The sequence below is a fragment of the Moschus berezovskii genome, chromosome 22, assembly GCF_049115385.1.
Source record: "Moschus berezovskii isolate FMDL1 chromosome 22, NW_MosBer_1.0, whole genome shotgun sequence".
Classification (NCBI taxonomy): Eukaryota; Metazoa; Chordata; class Mammalia; order Artiodactyla; family Moschidae; genus Moschus; species Moschus berezovskii.
Window position 1 is genome coordinate 14,000,505 of NC_142481.1, and position 17,414 is coordinate 14,017,918.

The 17,414-nt window shown below is 52.4% G+C and overlaps 1 protein-coding gene across 4 annotated transcripts in view; it reads left to right on the forward strand.

Moving 5' to 3' along the window:
* The window catches only part of AKT2 (AKT serine/threonine kinase 2), a 48,917-nt gene that overhangs the window by 16,251 nt on the left and 15,252 nt on the right, over positions 1–17,414 (forward strand). The window contains exons 1-4 of one of the 4 annotated variants that reach the window (XM_055412153.2): positions 769–906; positions 3,583–3,712; positions 11,728–11,856; positions 13,284–13,399. In XM_055412153.2, coding sequence (XP_055268128.1) covers positions 3,667–3,712; positions 11,728–11,856; positions 13,284–13,399 — 291 coding nt within the window. In that variant the 5' untranslated portion in view covers positions 769–906; positions 3,583–3,666. Of the gene's footprint in view, positions 1–768; positions 907–2,571; positions 2,721–2,792; positions 2,907–3,582; positions 3,713–11,727; positions 11,857–13,283; positions 13,400–17,414 lie in introns of those variants that run through there. The other 3 variants (XM_055412155.2, XM_055412154.2, XM_055412152.2) reach the window with 3 other exon arrangements.

Here is a 17,414-nt window from a genome sequence, read left to right on the forward strand (position 1 = left end):
TGTTGAGTCTTCATTGCTGTTCAGGCTTTTCTCTGGTTGCGGCGAGGAGGGGCTAATCGTCACTGCGGTGCACGGGCTTCGTGTTACAGTGGCTTCTCTGGTTGCGGAGCATGGGCTCTAGGGCACTCAGTGGTTGTGGCGCACGGGCTTAGTCGCTCTGCGGCATGTGGGGTCTTTCAGTACCAGGAATTGAACCCATGTCTCCTGCAGTGGCAGGTGGATTCTTTACCTCTGAGCCAACAGGGAACCCCCTAGCCCCCAAGCCCCCTTACATTCTTGACAGCACTTGGCGTTGTCAGTTTTTGAATTTTTAGCCATCCTAGTGGATGGTTTCGATGTGCATTTCCCTGTAACTAAGGACATTGCACACAGTCCTTCGTTGTGTGTGTGTGTTCCCTCCTGTGAGGTGCCCTTGCTCTTTTCACCTTGCCTCCCAGGTGGCTCACCGCTAACCCACAGCTCCAGCGTGTGTGTGTTCCCTCCTGTGAGGTGCCCTTGCTCTTTTCAGCTTGCCTCCCAGGTGGCTCGCCTCTAACCCACAGCTCCAGCTCCTACCCAGACCCTCAGCCGAGTGAAGGCCAGACAGCCCAGGCAGCAGTGAGTGGGGTTGGGGCCCCTGCCGTGGGGCACACAGGCCCCTGCGTGCTGGGTTCCCCCACCCGCAGCTCTCCGGGGAGCAGGCCGTCTTCCTGGCTGCCGTGCTGGTGTTTCATCACCACAGGACTGCGTCAGACACCTCAGCGGAGGCGCCACCCTCCGTGGCAGGACGGGCAGGATCCAGGCAGGATCCAGGGGCTCCTCCACGTCCTCCCCCTGCCCTGGCTGCTGCTGGCTGCTTAGTTGCTGAAGTGAGAACATAACAAGTGGCTCTGGCGTGCCGAGCAGCAGCCAGCTGGGAGACCCAAGGTAAAAGCCCCCACTGTGTCCCTGGGCACGGGCATGGCCCTCTGGGGGCGTGAGGGGCGGCAGCGATCAGGGGAGACTGGAGGCGCGCCCTTGGGCTCAGGGCCACCCGGCTGGCACTGGCTCTTGGATTCTGCAACCTCCGCCACACCTGGCCGCCTTCATGTCTGTCTCTCTGGTTGAGGCAGCCACGTGTTTGCGTGTTCACTGGGGGCCAGGCAGTGGGCCAAGCCTCTGTGCACAGGGGTGCTGCTCACAGCGGCTCTGAGAGGTGAGGTTGCTGGGCTGGGGAGGGTGTGGGGAGGGAAGGGCTACGAGTGGACATGGGGTCCCTGTCTGACTTCCTGGTCACTGATGGCTGCCATCTTGCTGTGTCCTCACGTGGCAGAGGAAAAGAGAGCGAACTCTGTGGTGTCTCTTATGTACTTATTTATTTCGAATCGGAGGATGATTGCTTTACAATGTTGTGTTGGTTTCTGCTGTAATCAGCATGAATCCGCCATAGGTATACATGTGTCCCATCCCAAGACTTGGGTTTATTCATTGTGCCTTCAGTGGACAGCCAGCTGCTGGGCTGGTGTGCTGAATTAGCGCCTGTAGGTGTGGGGAGCGTTGATCATGGGGCACACAGCACCAAGTGCAGCCTCTGAGGTCAGGAAGGCTTCCTGAAGGAGGTGTTGGTTCAGCTGAGACCTTAGAGAAGAGGGAGAACCCCAGTACATAAAAGGTATTGGTGATGGAGGCCTGAGCGACAGAAGTCTGGCAGAGGGTGGGAGTGGGGGAGGAGGGCCTGGGGAGGTGGCTGGTGGCTGGTGTGTGATCATCCTTGTTGTGGTCATTAGCCTTTCTTGAAGGCTTTCTAGGTGCCTCTCGACTTACGTGGGGCCTATTCTGGTGGAAAAGACTTTGTTCTTTTTTGTGTGTTCTGTGCACTCTGGGGAGCCATGGAAGGGTTGTGAGTAGAGAGGGACATGGTCAGATTCAGGTGGAGTCTAGGGGTGGGGAGCAGAGGCTGGGCACCCAGGGAGAAAGCCTGGGTGGGAGGGGAGATGGGGCTGGAGATCCCGAAGCTGGTGGCTGGGTGGTGGGGACCGCGGGGCTGAGCCGGGGTGGCGGGCAGCAGAGGCCAGGGCCTGAAGGCCCTGGAATCCCAGTCTGGGGGGCCTGGGTCTTTCCAGAGGCCCGTGGGAAAGCGCAGGTCAGATCTGAGGGTCTCTCGGGCTGCTGAGTGGGAAACAGATTGGAGGATGGGAGGCCCAGAAGGAGGTGGGGCGAGTCCTCGTGGGAGGGGATGGCGCTGAACCTAAGCCACCTGGTCAGGAGCCCGGGGTGGAGACCCTGGTCACATTAGGACTGAAGCACAGACTGGGGGACATTTCGGAGTGAGGGTCTGGTGGGCCTGGGTGTGTTCAGTCCATGGGCGTGAGCCCCTGGGGTGCCGCCGTACTTGCCAGGGGAGGGAGCCCCTTCTGGCCCTGTCTCTGCAGTCCTGAGTCCAAGACACGGTTTCTCACCCGCTGTTTACTTCCCTGTCACTGTCCATCTTGCCTTCCTCCGGCTTCCTCCTGCTCACCTCCCTTCCCTCTGCCCAGAGCCTGGGCAGCCTGCCACCGTCACATGCCAGGCAGTAGTGTGTCCGGCCCACCAGCTCCCCTGGGGCACGAGAGAAAGCTGATGCCCATGGTGTCCCCAGGGCCAGCTGCCGCTTCTCTGGGGGCCACCGTAGCTCCTGACCTGCTGTCCGCAAATAACCCCAGGCCAGGAAAGGCGAAAGGCGCCTTGGGCTCCATGGCTTCCGGCCAGGCCTGTGGCTTCAGGTAGGGGCCCAGCTGGTGGCTGCCTTCCCCGCTTCTCCCCTCCACCCTGGGAACCTGAGACGAAGCAGTGGCCTCGGCGTCCGTCAGTCTGTCGGCTGCTGGTCCGTGAGGACAGAAGCAGAGGTCTCGGGGAAGGACCAGGGCCTTGTTTCAAGTCCCCAGGACTGGCTCCCGGGCCCCAGATAAGTGCGTATGCAGTAGGTTCCTTTCTTGTTGAAGATCCGGAGCACCGAGACCTTCCTTTCTTTTGTCAGCTGGTGGGGACCAGGAGGTTGAGGGAGTGACATGAGGTGGCCTGGTGCTGGGTAGGGGGGTGGTACTCGGTTTGCTAAAGGTGGCAGGTTGGTGGCACCTGGTTTGGAAACGAGAGAGTGTGAGCGCGTGCACGTGTGTGTGTGTGTGTGTGTGTGTTTGGGGGTGGCAGGCAGATCCTGGTGGCTTTGAGCATGCCCTCAGGTGCCCAGAGCTGTCCGATTCTTCCCAGGTGACCTCCGCGCTGGGCCTGGAGTGATGCAGGGGGCGGAGTCTCCCACCCAGTCAGGAGTGGCGGTGGTGGGGCTGCCCTGCTGGGCAAGGGGTCCTGAGTATGGGGTGAGGGCACAGCCAGGGCCCTCTGCTCCTTCCAGAGGACGGCTCTGAGGGCAAGGTCGTGTCCTTTCCTCCCCAAGACTGGGTCCCTGGGGGCCCGACTACCTCTCACTGCCCCCCTCTACCAGCCTGGGCCCCGAGGGCTGGTCTCTCCCCACCCTCCCTGGCTCCACCCTTGCAGAGCTGCCAGAGGGTCTTCAGGCGGGGTGTCCCAAGGGAAGGGGTCACGCCAAATCCCCCTGCTGCTCTGACGGGCTCCTCTCTCGTCTTGCAGACTGTGCTCTGTCCAGCGCACCTCCTGCATGTCCTGCTGCCCTGAGCTGTCCCGAGTGAGGTGACAGCGTGTCACGCTGCCACCATGAACGAGGTGTCTGTCATCAAAGAAGGCTGGCTCCATAAGCGCGGTAAGGGGCTACATTTACTCACAGGATTGCATGTCTCCCCCTTTTGCCCTTGCTCCCCTGGCAGCTGTGCCCTGAGAGGCAGAGGTACAGGGTCCTTCCCACCTGAGGAGCCAGCATTCCGAGCCCTGCCTGCCCGCCCCTGCCAGTGGCTTCTTTCCAGCCCATGTCATGGACTCTTTGAAAGTAGTCTGGACGGAGGAGCTGTGGCTGCGCCTGGACCTGAGTCTCCAGGCCTTGCTGACCCCCTGCATGAACCCCCAGGCCAGGCCTCAAACTCTGCCTCTGCATAAGTGTTCCTGTTCATGGTCCCATTTTATAGATGAGGAAACTGAGGCCTAGAGCAGGTAAGTCACTTAGCTAAAGTAACACAGTGAGGCAATATCCAGCATTTATTCATCCAGCAAATACCCATAGAGGGCATGGTGTGCCAGGCTGGCCATCCCAGGCTCTGGGGGCACTGTGGTGTACTCATGGAGTCTGCGATCCATTGAGGGGCGGGGGACAAACAGTAAACTGATAGACACGATGTCAGGTGATGATAAGAGCCATTGTGAAGAGTAGGGGCTCTGAGGGGAACGCTGGAGAAAGAAGGGGTTCATGGAAGCGGCTCTGAGGAGGGACCAGTATATGGAGGCCAGGAGCAGGTGAGGGAGCAAGCTACGCAGAAAGCCAGGAAGGGGTGTCCCAGGGAATGGGACAGCGAGGACAAAGCAGGGGGCCTAGAAATAGAGAGTGGGCCAGGGTGGCCAGAGCAGAGCGAGCGAGCGCGAGCCGGAGGAGGCGTGCAGAGCCATAACACAGTGCCAGACCGACGGCGCCTGATGCTGTGGAGGGGCTGGAACTCGCCTGGCATTCAGAAGCCCGGGATGTTGTGAGCAAGCTTGGGACCAGGTCTGGTTGTGCTGCTGCTAAGTCACTTCAGTCGTGTCCGACTCTGTGTGACCCCATAGACGGCAGCCAACCAGGCTCCCCCGTCCCTGGGATTCTTCAGGCAAGAACACTGGAGTGGGTTGCCATTTCCTTCTCCACTGGTTGTGCTAGTGGGTGGCTAAGAAATGAAGTGACTTACAGGGGAGACACTGAGAGACTCGACCCTGGGGCCCCAGGCCTCTGCCCCAGCACCACCGCACTGAATGGGCTCACTGCCGTACAAGGCAGCTGGGAAGAAGCACATGCCGAGAGCCAGCTTGTCCAGGCACTCAGGAGCGAAGGAGACTGGCTGTCCTACTTTCGCGGACCTTCCCCTGCAGAGTAGGGCGTCCGGCCTGAGGGTGCCGCCACTCTGCACACTCTCATCCATTCGGCAGACATGTGTCAAGCAACTGCCGTGTTTTAGGCACATTCTGGGCACTGGGGATACAGCAGTGAACCAGACGGGCCCGCAGTTCCCATCCTGTGTTGATGTCATACATTGAGTGGAGAGACAGCCCGAGTAGCCGAGTGTGTCCAGTGGTGGCTAGTGCCTTGGAGAGAAACCCCACAGTGTGAGAAGAGGGGTGAGGGAGCTGGCAGAGAGGGGCTGGCCAGGGAGGGCCTCACTAAAAAGGGGTGTCTGAATAAAGATCTGAAGGAGGCAAGGGAGTGAGCCCCACAGTTAACGGGGGCATGGGCGAAGGGGACCGAGTTCGCGGAGGGGAGTGGGCTGGGCATGCTTGAGGCAGGCCAGGAAGCTGGTGGGCTAGCCCTACAGAAACTGGGAGAAGTGCCCGTGCACCCTGCACTGTCCCAGCCCACCCACCCAGAGCGGTGCTGAGGGTCCTGGTCCCCCAGCATGAGCAGGAGAGGAGCCTTCCCAACCTCCTTCCCAGGCAGGGTGGTACTCAAGGTCCCTTGGCCCTGGATTGGGCCCTGAGTTTGGGGCTGTTGATGGAGCTTTCTGCACCTTGGCAGGTGTCAAAGTTCTAACCCCAGCTCTGCCACTTCCTCTCAGTGTGACTGTGTCATCTCTCTGAGCCTTGGTGTCCCCTCTGCAAAATGGGTCAACAGCCCAGGCCTCTGGAGTGTCAGCTTCATGAGAGCAGGGGTTTTATCTGACTTGTTCACTGGGATAGTGCCAATGCCCTGAAAAAGTGCTTGGCATGCAGTAGGCACTTAATAGCTGTTGAATGGATGCTTGGGATCGTGTGTGTGGATGGTATGGGTGTAATAGGGTGTGCTGGGTCTCAGGCTCCTGAGTTTTCTGAGGCCCGTGGCTCTCTAGGCTGGAGTGGGAGAGCTCCGGAGTGGCTGGAGAACTATGGCTGGGCAGTGGCTCCAAAGGCTGCTGGTGGCATTGAGTGAATCTCAGCCCTTCCCAGGCCTTCAGTGTCTCTGTTCATCTCCGGGGGCCCAGACAGGCTGCTGAGATGACGACCTGTCGTGGCTTTGTGCCGTACCCACGCACACACGTGCACACCTCTCCTGGGGCTCCCAGGGCCTGTCATTCTGCGCAGCAGCCAGCAGGGTGGGCAGGGCGACATGGGCCCTGCTGCCCTTCAGACACGTGCACCACCCCCCAACTCCTGGGGGGTTGAAATAGCAGCAGCTCGGCTTACTGTGTGCCCACTCGGTGCCGGGCCTGGGGCTGTGTTCGCAGGAGGCCCAGTTTCGTTGAGTTTCTGTGACTGCCCCGTGAGGTGGGCACCGTCGTGCAGACCGGAAGCTGCAGCTCAGCAGGAAGACTGAGTTGCCTGGGGCTTCAGCAGGGAGGTGGCAGCGCCAGGGTTCAGGCTCCAAGTCCTGAGCCAGCGCCTGGCTCACATGCTGCCTCTTGCTCAGCAAGGTCCACTCAAGGATCGGGACCTTCATGCCATGTGCAGGTCCCCTTTCTGACACAGCCTCAGCACACTCTCTGCCAGGCCCCACCGGGCCAGGCCATGTCTGCCAGTTTACAGGCAGACAGTGTCGATGACTGTGGACAGAGCAAACCCAGGCTAAAGTCCCTGCTCTCCCAGTTAACGACCATGAGCCTCAGGCAAGTACTGGAACCTCTTTGTGCCTCAGTTTCCCTATCTGTAAAATGGGATTGTTGTGAGGATGTTTTCCCTTCTAGTTTTTTTGTAGCTTGTTACCAACATATAAAACCCCACAGGTAAGTGCCTGGATTATAAACTCACTCCAAAACCTGTGTCCAGGTCAGGAAATAGAGTAAGTCAATCCCCAGAAGGCTCTCTGCCTCTTGGAAGCAGTAACCATGCTCCTGACCTCCAATAGCATCGGTGAATTTGTCTAGTTTTGTTTTTGTTTCTCAAATTGAGGTAAAATTTACACAACACAGAATTAAGTGTTTTAAAGTGCATGATTCAGTGGCCTTTAGTACTTTCAGTGTTGTGTAACCACTCGCTCTGTCTAGTTCCAGAACATTTGCATCTGCCTAAAAGGCTGCCCTCAATGCCTTAAGTAGTCAGTTCTCATTCTCCCTCCTCCCAGCCCCTGGCAGTCACCAGCTTGTTTTCTGTCTTTATGGATGCACTTATTCTGGACATTTCGTGTAAGTGAATCATACAATGTGTGGCTCCTGAAGTCTGGTTTCTTTCACTGAGCTTAACGTTTTTAAGGTTTCTGCGCTGTAGCATGCATCAGACAGTACTTCATTCCTTTCTATAGACAGTGTTCCATTGTATCAATATATCACATTTTGTTTATCCATATGTCCATTGATGGACATCTGAGTTATTCCTACCTTTTGGCTGTTGTGAACAGTGCTGCTATGAATATTTGTATACAAGTGTTTGAGTACTTGTTTTCAATTTTGGGGGGTATACACCCAGGAGTGGAATTGCTGGGACATACATATCTGTTGTTTAGTCACTGTCATGTCCGACTCTTTGCGACCCCATGAACTGTAGCCCACCAGTCTCCACTGTCCATGGGAATCACCAGGCAAGAATACTGGAGTGTTTCCATTTCCTTCTTCAGCAGATCTTCCCAGCTCAGGGATTGAACCCGCGTCTTCTGCATTGGCAGGTGGGTTCTTTACCACTGAACTGCCAGGGAAGCCCCAGTAGGTATCTATTAGATTATATTGCTTATAATCGAATGTATTCTATATAGTTAGATAATACAGGAAAAAATATAAAATATCTGGATCACACATTCTGCACATGTGGTCCACAGTGTATTTTGTATCTGACTTTTTGAGGGAACGCCAAAGTTGCACAGGGTTGCACCATTTTATGTTCCCAGCAGCAGTGCATAAGGTTTCAGTTTCTCCAGAGCCTCACCCACACCTGTTATTTTTCTTTGAGTTTTTGTTGTCTGTTTTTAATAAAAGCCATCCTGGTGGGTGTTAAGTGGTGTTTCATCACGGTTTTGATTTACATTTCCCTAGTGACTGATGGTGTTAAGCATCTTTTTATATGTTTGTTGGTCATTGTTTATTTTTGGAGAAATACCTTTATAGTCCTTCATGTATAGTGTTTAGACACTGTGTGCAAGCGTGCTCAGTTATGTCTGACTCCTTGCGACCCCTTGGACTGTTCTCCACCAGGCTTCTCTGTCCATGGGATTCTCCAGGGAAGAATACTGGAGTGGGTTGCCATTTCCTCCTCCAAGGGATCTTCCCCAACCCAGGATTGAACCCATATCTCCTGTGTCTTCTACACTGGCAGGTGGATTCTCCAGTGAGCCACCTGGGAAGTCCTTCACCCATTTTTTAAATTGGTTTTTTTTTTTTTGGTTGTTGCGGAGTTGTAAAGTTCATTATGTATTCTGGATGCTAGACTCTTATGAGACATATGATATGCAAATATCTTCATTCTTTTGGTTGGTTGTCTATTTTTGTGATAACACCTTTTGCACAAAATTTTTTATTTCAATGAGTCCACTTTATTTTTTTCTTTGTTGTCATATCTAAGAATCTGTTGCCAAGTTCAAGGTCACAGAGATTTACCCATGTTTTCTTCTAAGAGTTTTATAGTTTTACCTCTTATTTTTAGGTAGATCCACTTTGAGTTAATTTTTAAAATATGGTGTAGAGCTACATCTCTGTTCTTTTGCACCTGGGTATCCAGTTGTCCCAGCACTATTTGTTGCAGAGACTGGTCTTCCCTGATGGAATGGTCTTGGTACTGTTGTTGAAGATTAGTTGCCCATAGTTGTGTAGATTTATTTTTTGACTCTCAGTTCTACTCCTTTGGTCTGTATGGCTATCCTATACCACACTGATTATTGTAGCTTTGTAGTAAGTTTTGAAATCAGGAAGTATGAGTCCTTTCCCTTTGTTCTTTTTCAACATTGCTTTGGCTGTTTGGAACCCCTTGCCACATGAATTTGAATTCCGTGTAAATTTGAGGGTTGATTCTTCCTCAACGGCAAAAAAGGGCTTTTGGAATTTTGATAGGGAATGTGTTAAATCTGTATGTAAATGGCTTTGGGTAGTATTGCAATCTTAATGTCAAGTCTCAATCCATGACACAGAATCCTTGCATTTATTTAGGTCTTTAGTTTCTTTCAGCAGTGTTGTTGTTGTTTTTTTTTTTATAATTTTTATTTATTTATTTCTGGCGGTGCTGGGTCTCCGTTGCTGTGCAGGCTTTTTTCTAGTTGCAGCGAGCAGGGGCTACTCTAGTTGTGGTACACAGGCTTTTTATTGCAGTGGTTTCTCCTGTTGCAGAGCACAGGCTCTAGGGCGCACGGGCTTCAGTAGTTGTGACACATGGGCTCAATAGTTTTGGCTCCCGGGCTCTGGAGCACAGGCTCCATAGTCGTGGAGCACCGGCTTAGTTGCTCTGAGGCATTTGGGTCTTGCCGGACCAGGGATTGAACTTGGGTCTCCTGCATTGGCAGGCAGATTCTTTACCAGTGACCCAGCGGGGAAGCCCCTGTTTTGTAATTTTTTTAGTGTATAAATCTTTGCCTACTTGTGCTGTTGTAAATGGATTTGTTTTCTTTAATTTCTTTTTTGGATTATTCATTGCTCATATGTAGAAACAAGCTATTTTTGTGTGTTGATCTTGCTGATTTTGTTAGCTCTAGTAATTGTTTTGTGGATTTTTGTGATTTTCTGTATATAGGATCATGTTGTCTGCAAATAAAGGTAGTTTTACTTACTTCTTTTCAAATTGGATACTTTTTGTTTTTTCCTCTGGCTAGAACTTACATTACAGTGTTTCAGAGCAGTGGTGACAGTGGAAATCTTTGTCTTGTTCATGATCTTAGCTAAGGGAAAGCTTTCATTCTTTCATCCTTGAGAATGATGTTGACTTGGGGGTTTTCATAGATGCCCTTTATCTTGTGAAGGAGATTCCCCCTTCTCTTCCTAGCTTACTGAGTATTTTTATCATGAAAGAGTGCTGGATTTTGTCAGACACTTTTTCTGCGTCAATCTGGATGACCTTATGTTTCTTTTTTCCCCCTTTCATTCTGTTGAGGTATATGACATTGATTGCTTTTCATATTTTTCAACTACCCTTGCAGTCCTGAGATAAAACCCACTTGGTCATGGTATATGATCCTTTTATGGTGCTGTCAGATTTGTGGTTTTGCTAGTTTTTGAACTTTACATACATCGAATCATTTAGTATTGACATTCGAAAGAATTCAGCAAGTTAAAGCCTCTAAGAAACTTAGGCTGCTGCCTGGCAGGCACATAGTACCCTGTGGTATTATCTCATCATCGTTAATTACTGGATGTACTTGTCATGAGAGGAAACACAGACTTAGAGAAGCCCACCCTGGCTTCTGGTGGTGGCTTACCGGAGCCCGCCCTGCCACCCCAGTTACGATGCACACACTCTTCGCTTGCCCGGTGGGCTGATGGTAAAGAGCATTCGTTGATTTATTGGTGTGCTGGTCCCTAGCTAGGCTGGGTGCTTTGTGTTTGCTTTGTATTTGCCATCTCTCTCTTTTTAAACAGCTTGAGGCACAGTTCACATACCATACAGTTCAGCCACTTGGGGCCTTGAGTGTATTTAGAGCTATGACGCCATCACCACAGTCAACTTCCAAACATTCTCACTACCCTAAAAAGGGACCCTCCAGTCCCCGCCCAGACTCGCCCCCTCCTCAGCCCTAGGCCCACTAAGCAGGTTTTCATCTTTAGGAGTTTCCCTGTTCTGGACATTTTATATAGATAAAATCATACAATTTGTGGTCTTTTGTGACAAGCTTTTTCAGTTCACGTTAAGTTATAGCTCATCCACCTTGTAGTGTGTAGGTTATGGCTCATCCACCGTGTAGCGTGTATTAATACTTCATGTATATTTTTGGCCACATTGCATCGCATATTGGATTTCAGTTCCCCGACAAGGGGTCGAACCCTCACCCTCTGCATTGGAAGTGCAGAGCCCTAACCACTGGACCGGCAGGGAATTCCCAATACTTCATTTCTTTTAATGACCAAGTAGTACTAGTATTCCATCATACGGATATGCCGCATTTCGTTTATACATTTGTTAGTGGATGCACTTTGGAGATTCTGCTCTTTACTATTATGAATAATGTTGCTATGGGTATTTTTATAAGTTTTTGTGTGGATATGTGTTTCATCATTCCTTTTTAGTCCTTAGCCACCCCTCTGAGGAGTGTGTGTGTGTTCGCACATACGTACGTACACGGGGTGCTTGGCTATTCATGGTTAGAACAAATGGAGGGCGTCAAGGCGCACACGGAGGGCACAGCAACAGTGATGCCCAGCCTGGCACAGTGTTCTGACATTTGATTCCCCGCACAGCTGTAGAGTGAATACCCGCCCATGGGATTTGGCCCTCCAGGGCCACAAGGCATGTATGTTAGAAGCCTAGGCCTCCCCTGGGACTGGGCCATGCGCTGGCAAGGATGGCTCACTGCTGGCCATACTGTGAGGCAGCTGGTGCCCCGGGGCGGTGCGGCGCCTTCCTGCCAGGCGTGACCTCTGGATCACTGGGCCCAGCCCAGCACCCAGCCTGCATCAGCTGGGGCCTCCTGGAGGGTTTCTCCGGGAGAAGCACACTCCTCACCCTCTTGTCCATCCCCCTCCCAGTGTGGGGCCCCTTGCCAGGCACTGCCCCATGGGGCTGGCTACCCTGACCTCTCTCCCTCCCGTCCTGCCTGTTCAGGTGAATATATCAAGACCTGGCGGCCCCGGTACTTCCTGCTGAAGAGCGACGGCTCCTTCATTGGCTATAAGGAGCGGCCTGAGGCCCCTGACCAGACCCTGCCCCCCTTAAACAACTTCTCTGTCGCAGGTGCGTCTTGGGGGCACATGGGGCAGGTTGGTTCTAGGCTGTAGGCCTCTCTGGGGTCTGTGTGCCCCCAGGTCTGTTTTCCACCCTCTCCTGTTCCACCTCTCTGTTTCCTGGGCTTGGGGGCTGTGTTGATCCCTAGTGGAGAGCAGGAGGAGGAAAGGAGCTGGGGCACTTTGCAGCCTTCTGGCCCCTCTGTGGTACCTGAGGCAGAGCCTTCTAGCTGGAAGCTGACCAGTGAAAGCCTGGCCCGTGCAGAACCCCTGCCTGGGCCTCAGAGAATCTGCCCTCCCCCCGCCACCACCTGCCCTCCTCCCGCCACCACCTTCCCTCCCCGCTGACCTGATGAGTCACCATGTTCTTGTCACACCCCTTAAGAACGTTTCAAAGTCACTCATCTCTACTGCCACTATGTAGCCCAGACACGGTCCTCGCCCCACCAACTCTGCTCCAGCCTCGTCCCCAGCCTCGCCTCTCGAGCAGCCGACCTGCTCTTTCTGGAATCCAGCCCCACACCCCTCTCCGTCCTGTTTAAAGCCCTGCCTTGGTGGCTTTCCCATGTGCTGGTGACCCTGACACAGCCGTCCCTGGCCCCGGCTGCCCTCCCGAACTCCCCAGCTGGCCTGAGCTGCTTTTCTGCATATTTCTCCTTGAGTATTCTTGACTGTCCCACCGTGAGATCCCCTCCGTGAGCCATACCATCCTTTGAGTTCCCTCTCCCTCCCTGAACTTCTCCCTCGCCTCAACTCCCTATCCCCAGCCCTCCTCCGGGAGGGCCTTATTGCCTGTCATCTTCAGGCCAGGGCGGCGACCCAGATGCTTCTACACACCCTACTCTGGCCCTGTGGTCTGCGTGCCTTCCCTCCCCTCCCCTACTCTGGATGGCTCCATGCCCTCCCTGGGCTTCCAGCCTCCCTTCTCTCTCACCTCTGCACAACAACCAGAGGGGTCTGTTTAAGTCTGTTCTTGTCTCTTCCTGCTCCCTTAGGACACAGTCCAGGTTTGTTGCCATGCCCCCGAGCCCTGCAGGCTGGTCCCTGCTCACCTCTCCAGCCTGTCTCTCCCTTCTCTCCTCCTCACACGGAATTTGCTCTTCCCTAAGTGCACTGGGCCCTCTCTCACCTCTAGGCTTCTGTGCCCAATGCCATCTTCTGCCTTTAGAGCTCAGTATAGGGATGCCCTTCCTCTGGGAAAGCCTTCCGAGCCCCTGGACGGGGTTGGCTGCCTCTTTGGATGCCCCTCCATCCCCCATCACAGCCCTGACCACTGAGCAGTTGCTGCTGGGTGGGCTGTCCCCCTTCCACACACACACACTGGACCTATAGGGACAGGCTGTCTTGGTCAGTAGTGTCACGGGGCTGGCACATGGGGGGTGACTTGGGGAGCGCAGGCTCCCCGTCACACTCTCTGCTCACACCCCTCTTCTGCAGAATGCCAGCTGATGAAGACCGAGAGACCGCGACCCAATACCTTCGTCATTCGCTGTCTGCAGTGGACCACAGTCATCGAAAGGACCTTCCATGTCGACTCCCCAGACGAGAGGCAAGTCAGGGCTTCAGCACAGCTGCCCTCTGGGAGGGGCCGGGCTCAGTGTGAGGCGAGGAGTGCAGAGGGACAGATTCCCCTGAGCCCCTGCCTAGGAGTTTCCCATCTCAGCCCTTGTGCGAGCTAGGAGGAGCAGGGGTTCTCCCCGTTCTGTGTCCTCAGACGGGAGGGTGTGCTGGAATCACGACAGTTTGTTAGCAGTGAGGTGCTCTGGGCCTCTTTAGGGCCTCTGCTTATCCAGAGACCTGCGAAGGGCCAGGGAGCTGCCTTTTTAATGAGCATCTCCATTGATATAGAGGCAGGTGGTCCAGAGATTCCGTTTTTAAAAGATCAACTTATTAATCAGAAGAGATAGCAGCTTCACCTAGTTCACAAATGCAGAACAGCACGAGGTGGTGTCTAGTGAAAGCTTCACTCACTTCAGCCCCGCATGCCATGTCCCCCAGCCCCAAGCTGACTGCTGTTTTTGCGTGTCCTGCAGGAGCTGCTTCTCAGAGAGTATGGATAGGCTCGTTCAGATAACACTTTTGTGGCCTGCTCCTCTTGTTTTTCCTTTTTATACAAAAGCAGGCACCGTGCTCAAACAGTTGTTTTATTTAATGTATCTTGGGGACTCTCTCTGCTGCTGTGCATAGATAGAGATGCTGCGGCTGCATTTTTCTTTTTAACAGGTGCACATCTGTGTCCCTGAGTTGAGCAGTTCTTTATTAATAGTGATTGGGGCTATTTCAACCTTTTGGGCTCATTAGAAGCAGTGCCACAGTCTACGGCCATACCACCCTGAACACGTCCGGTCTCGTCTAATCTCAGAAGCTAAGCAGGGTCGGGCCTGGTTAGTACTTGGATGGGAGAAGCGATGCCACAGTGAAACAGCCTGTGGTTACATTGTTTGACATACTTGCAGGTAAATCTGTGAGGTGGATTCTTAGATGTGGAATTGCTGGGTCACAGGGAATATGCATTGGTAATTTTTATTACCAATTCTGTTGGTATTAGGCGTAATAGAATTCTAATTCTAAGAGGGTTATGCCTATGTCTAAGGGTTCTCACACCCTGTGTTTTCAAACGTTCAACTTTTTAGCAAACGTTTGGTGAGTGTGTCCCCCTATGTGTTATGTGTTCAAGGGCCATGTGAGTTTCTGTTTCTGAATTGTCTGTTTATGTCCTTTGTCTGGTTTTCTTTGGGGTACTTGGTCTTTTGCTTATTTATCTCTGAAAGCTCTTTATATATTAGAGAGCTTAGCCCTTTGTAACGAGTGGCAAATATTTTTCCCTCATGTTGTCCCTTCGGCCTTCACTTTGATAGATTTTTTTTCCTTTTTTTGGCTGTGCTTTGTGGCATGTGGGATCTTCATTCCCTGACCAGGGTTTGAACCCTTGTGGCCTTCATTTCGAGAAACATTTTTTTTAGCTTGTCTTTGGGGTGAGAATTCAGCTGATCCTCTGGGGCACCCTAAATCAGTGCTGTCCAAGAGAAGCTTCTGCCATGGCAGAAATGTAGTGTCCAGCAGGGTAGCCACTAGTCACGTGTGCCTGCTGAGCATGTGAAATGTGGCTCATGAAGCTGAGAAACAGAATTTTGTATTTTATTTAGTTAATTTAAGTTTAAATAGCCACCTGGGGCTAGTGGCTGCCCTTGTGGGCAGTGCATTTCTAGAGCAAAAAGACATGCTACTGTAATCTAAACTGTGTCATTGCAAAGCTTCCCAAGGTTGAAAATATACTTGCTCCAGTATGGGGAACAGAATGGTCATCTTAGTCGCCCTGAGATATTACTCAGATGAAAACTGGGCACAGGAAACACGGCCTGCCAGTAAAAGTCAATTGGGATCAGAAGATGCATAGGGTCTAGGCGTTGGGCTGAGTTTTGAGGAATGGGGGAGGAGTCAGCCATGGAGATAGGAAGAAGGTGGCTTCGGGAAAAGGGACCAGCCTATGAAAAAGCCTGGATGTGAGGCAACCTGTCATCCCAGGGACTGCAGAGCGTTCTGCATGACTAAAGAATCAAGGGCTAGGGGTCTTGGAAGAGGGGAAGCGGAGGCCTTGAAGCTGGCGAGCTCAGCCGGCGCCTGGGCTCCAGATGGAGGTCCCCACAGGGCTTGGCAAGCAGTGAATCAGTTGGGGTTTGTCACAGGGTTGCTGAAAGATTCAGGGGGATGATAAACAGGAAGCCCTGGACTCAGCAGTACCTGGCACACACTTTGCAAGCCGGGAGCAGGAGCCGTGGGGAGCCGGCAGAGTTTTAGTAGCAAGAGACCTGCTCTAGTTTCCATTTTCGTAATGCCATGCTCTTTGGCGTGGGGAAGAATCCCTTTACCAAGACCGTAGGGACTGGAGAGCCCCCACTTTCCTCCTTTTCTTAGTACCTGCTGCTGCCACTGGAGAGAAATCTGATGGGATTGCTCTGAGACCAGACCCCAGATTCCTGACCTTAACCCTAGGGAAGGCGCGGGCCAGAAACCCAGGAGAGGAAGGCTGCTCTGCTCGTGACTGTCCTCGCTGCCCTGCCAGGCCTGAGCCTGAGGAGCGGGGGTGGGGTGGGGGCCGACGGGGCCACCCCGGTGACCGGTCGCCTCTGCAGCAACCTGCTCGCTTCCTCCTGCAGTGGGCTCTCCCCAGGGCAGCTGGAGCGATTCCCCTCTTCCCTGCCATGACTTGTTGTTTCAGGCGGATGGAACAGTTGAAAGACCACTGTCGTAAATGAACAACTAGATACCCTGTACTTAGGTTCAGCAGTTGAGCATGTGCCATGTTGGCCTCATCTGGCTGTATTTTATGCTGAATCTTGAACTTCTGTTCATACTTTGTGACACTTTCCTCCTTACTACATCAGCAGGCATCTCCTAAGAATAAGGAGCTTCTTCTATAGAATCTTGGTGCCCTTATCACACCAGAGATGATTATTTATAATATTAATATTTACTAACGTCCTCTCCAGGTCTGAGCCATAGTTAAATTTCCCCAGTTGTCCTCAAAATGTTGTTTTTCAGACCGGGATTTGATAAACCAAGGTACATGCTGTCTGTGTCCTGTTTTAATCTAGTTTAACCTTTGTGTCTCTTCCCCCGCCATGACACTGATTTTTTTTCTTTTTTGACAAGCCAGACTGGTGGTCCCGTAGGGTGCCCTGTACTGCGGATGCGTCGTATTATTGTCTTTTGGCACTGTTTTCTTTGTTCTTCTGTGCCTGTCTTTCCTGTAAACCGGAAATTAGGTCTGAATTAAGGTTGGCAAACTGTGGCTCGGCCTCCCATTTTTATAAATAAAGTTTTATTGGAACACCATGCCTATTCACTTACCAATGGTCTGTGACTGCTCTTTGCTGTCCTGTGGCAGAATTGAGCAGTGACCGAGTTGTAACAGAGACTGTGTGACCTGCAAGGCCTAAAATATTTACTCTTCAGCTCGTTCCAGGAGCTGGTCTTGGCAGGAATATTTAACAGGGCATCACATTAGTGTGATTAGTGTGATCTTTTTTAATGGAAATCTTACCATGCAGTTTCTCTGTTTGGAGTTCCGAGGCTCTTGGTCTCACTTGGAGTAAACTCCAAAGTCGATGCCCTATTCTACAAAGACCTGCATGATCTGGCCTCAGAATACTTTCTTGCCACCAGTTCCCTCACTTTAACCACCATGGCCTCCATGCTGCTCCTTAAACATGCCAGGCACACTTCCTACCTCAGGACCTTTGCACTTGCTGTTTCCTTTGCTTGGAATCCTCTTCCCCCAGATGTCATTATATTTCTGCTTTTAACTTTGTGTTGTCTCTGCTCAGATGCCACCTTCTTGGAGGGTCCTGCCTGCCTTCCACAACTGTTACCTTAGCCTGCTTTGTCTTCATAGCACATGTCCTACCTGGTGTGACATTTTGTTTGTTTATTTGTGCCAGGAACATAACTAGGTGTTCAGTAAATATTTGTCAAATGAATAAAAGAACAGTTAGGACTAATGCTCTGTTGAGCCAGACCCTGTTCTAAGGTCTTCACATGTATTAATTCATTCATCCTCACTACATT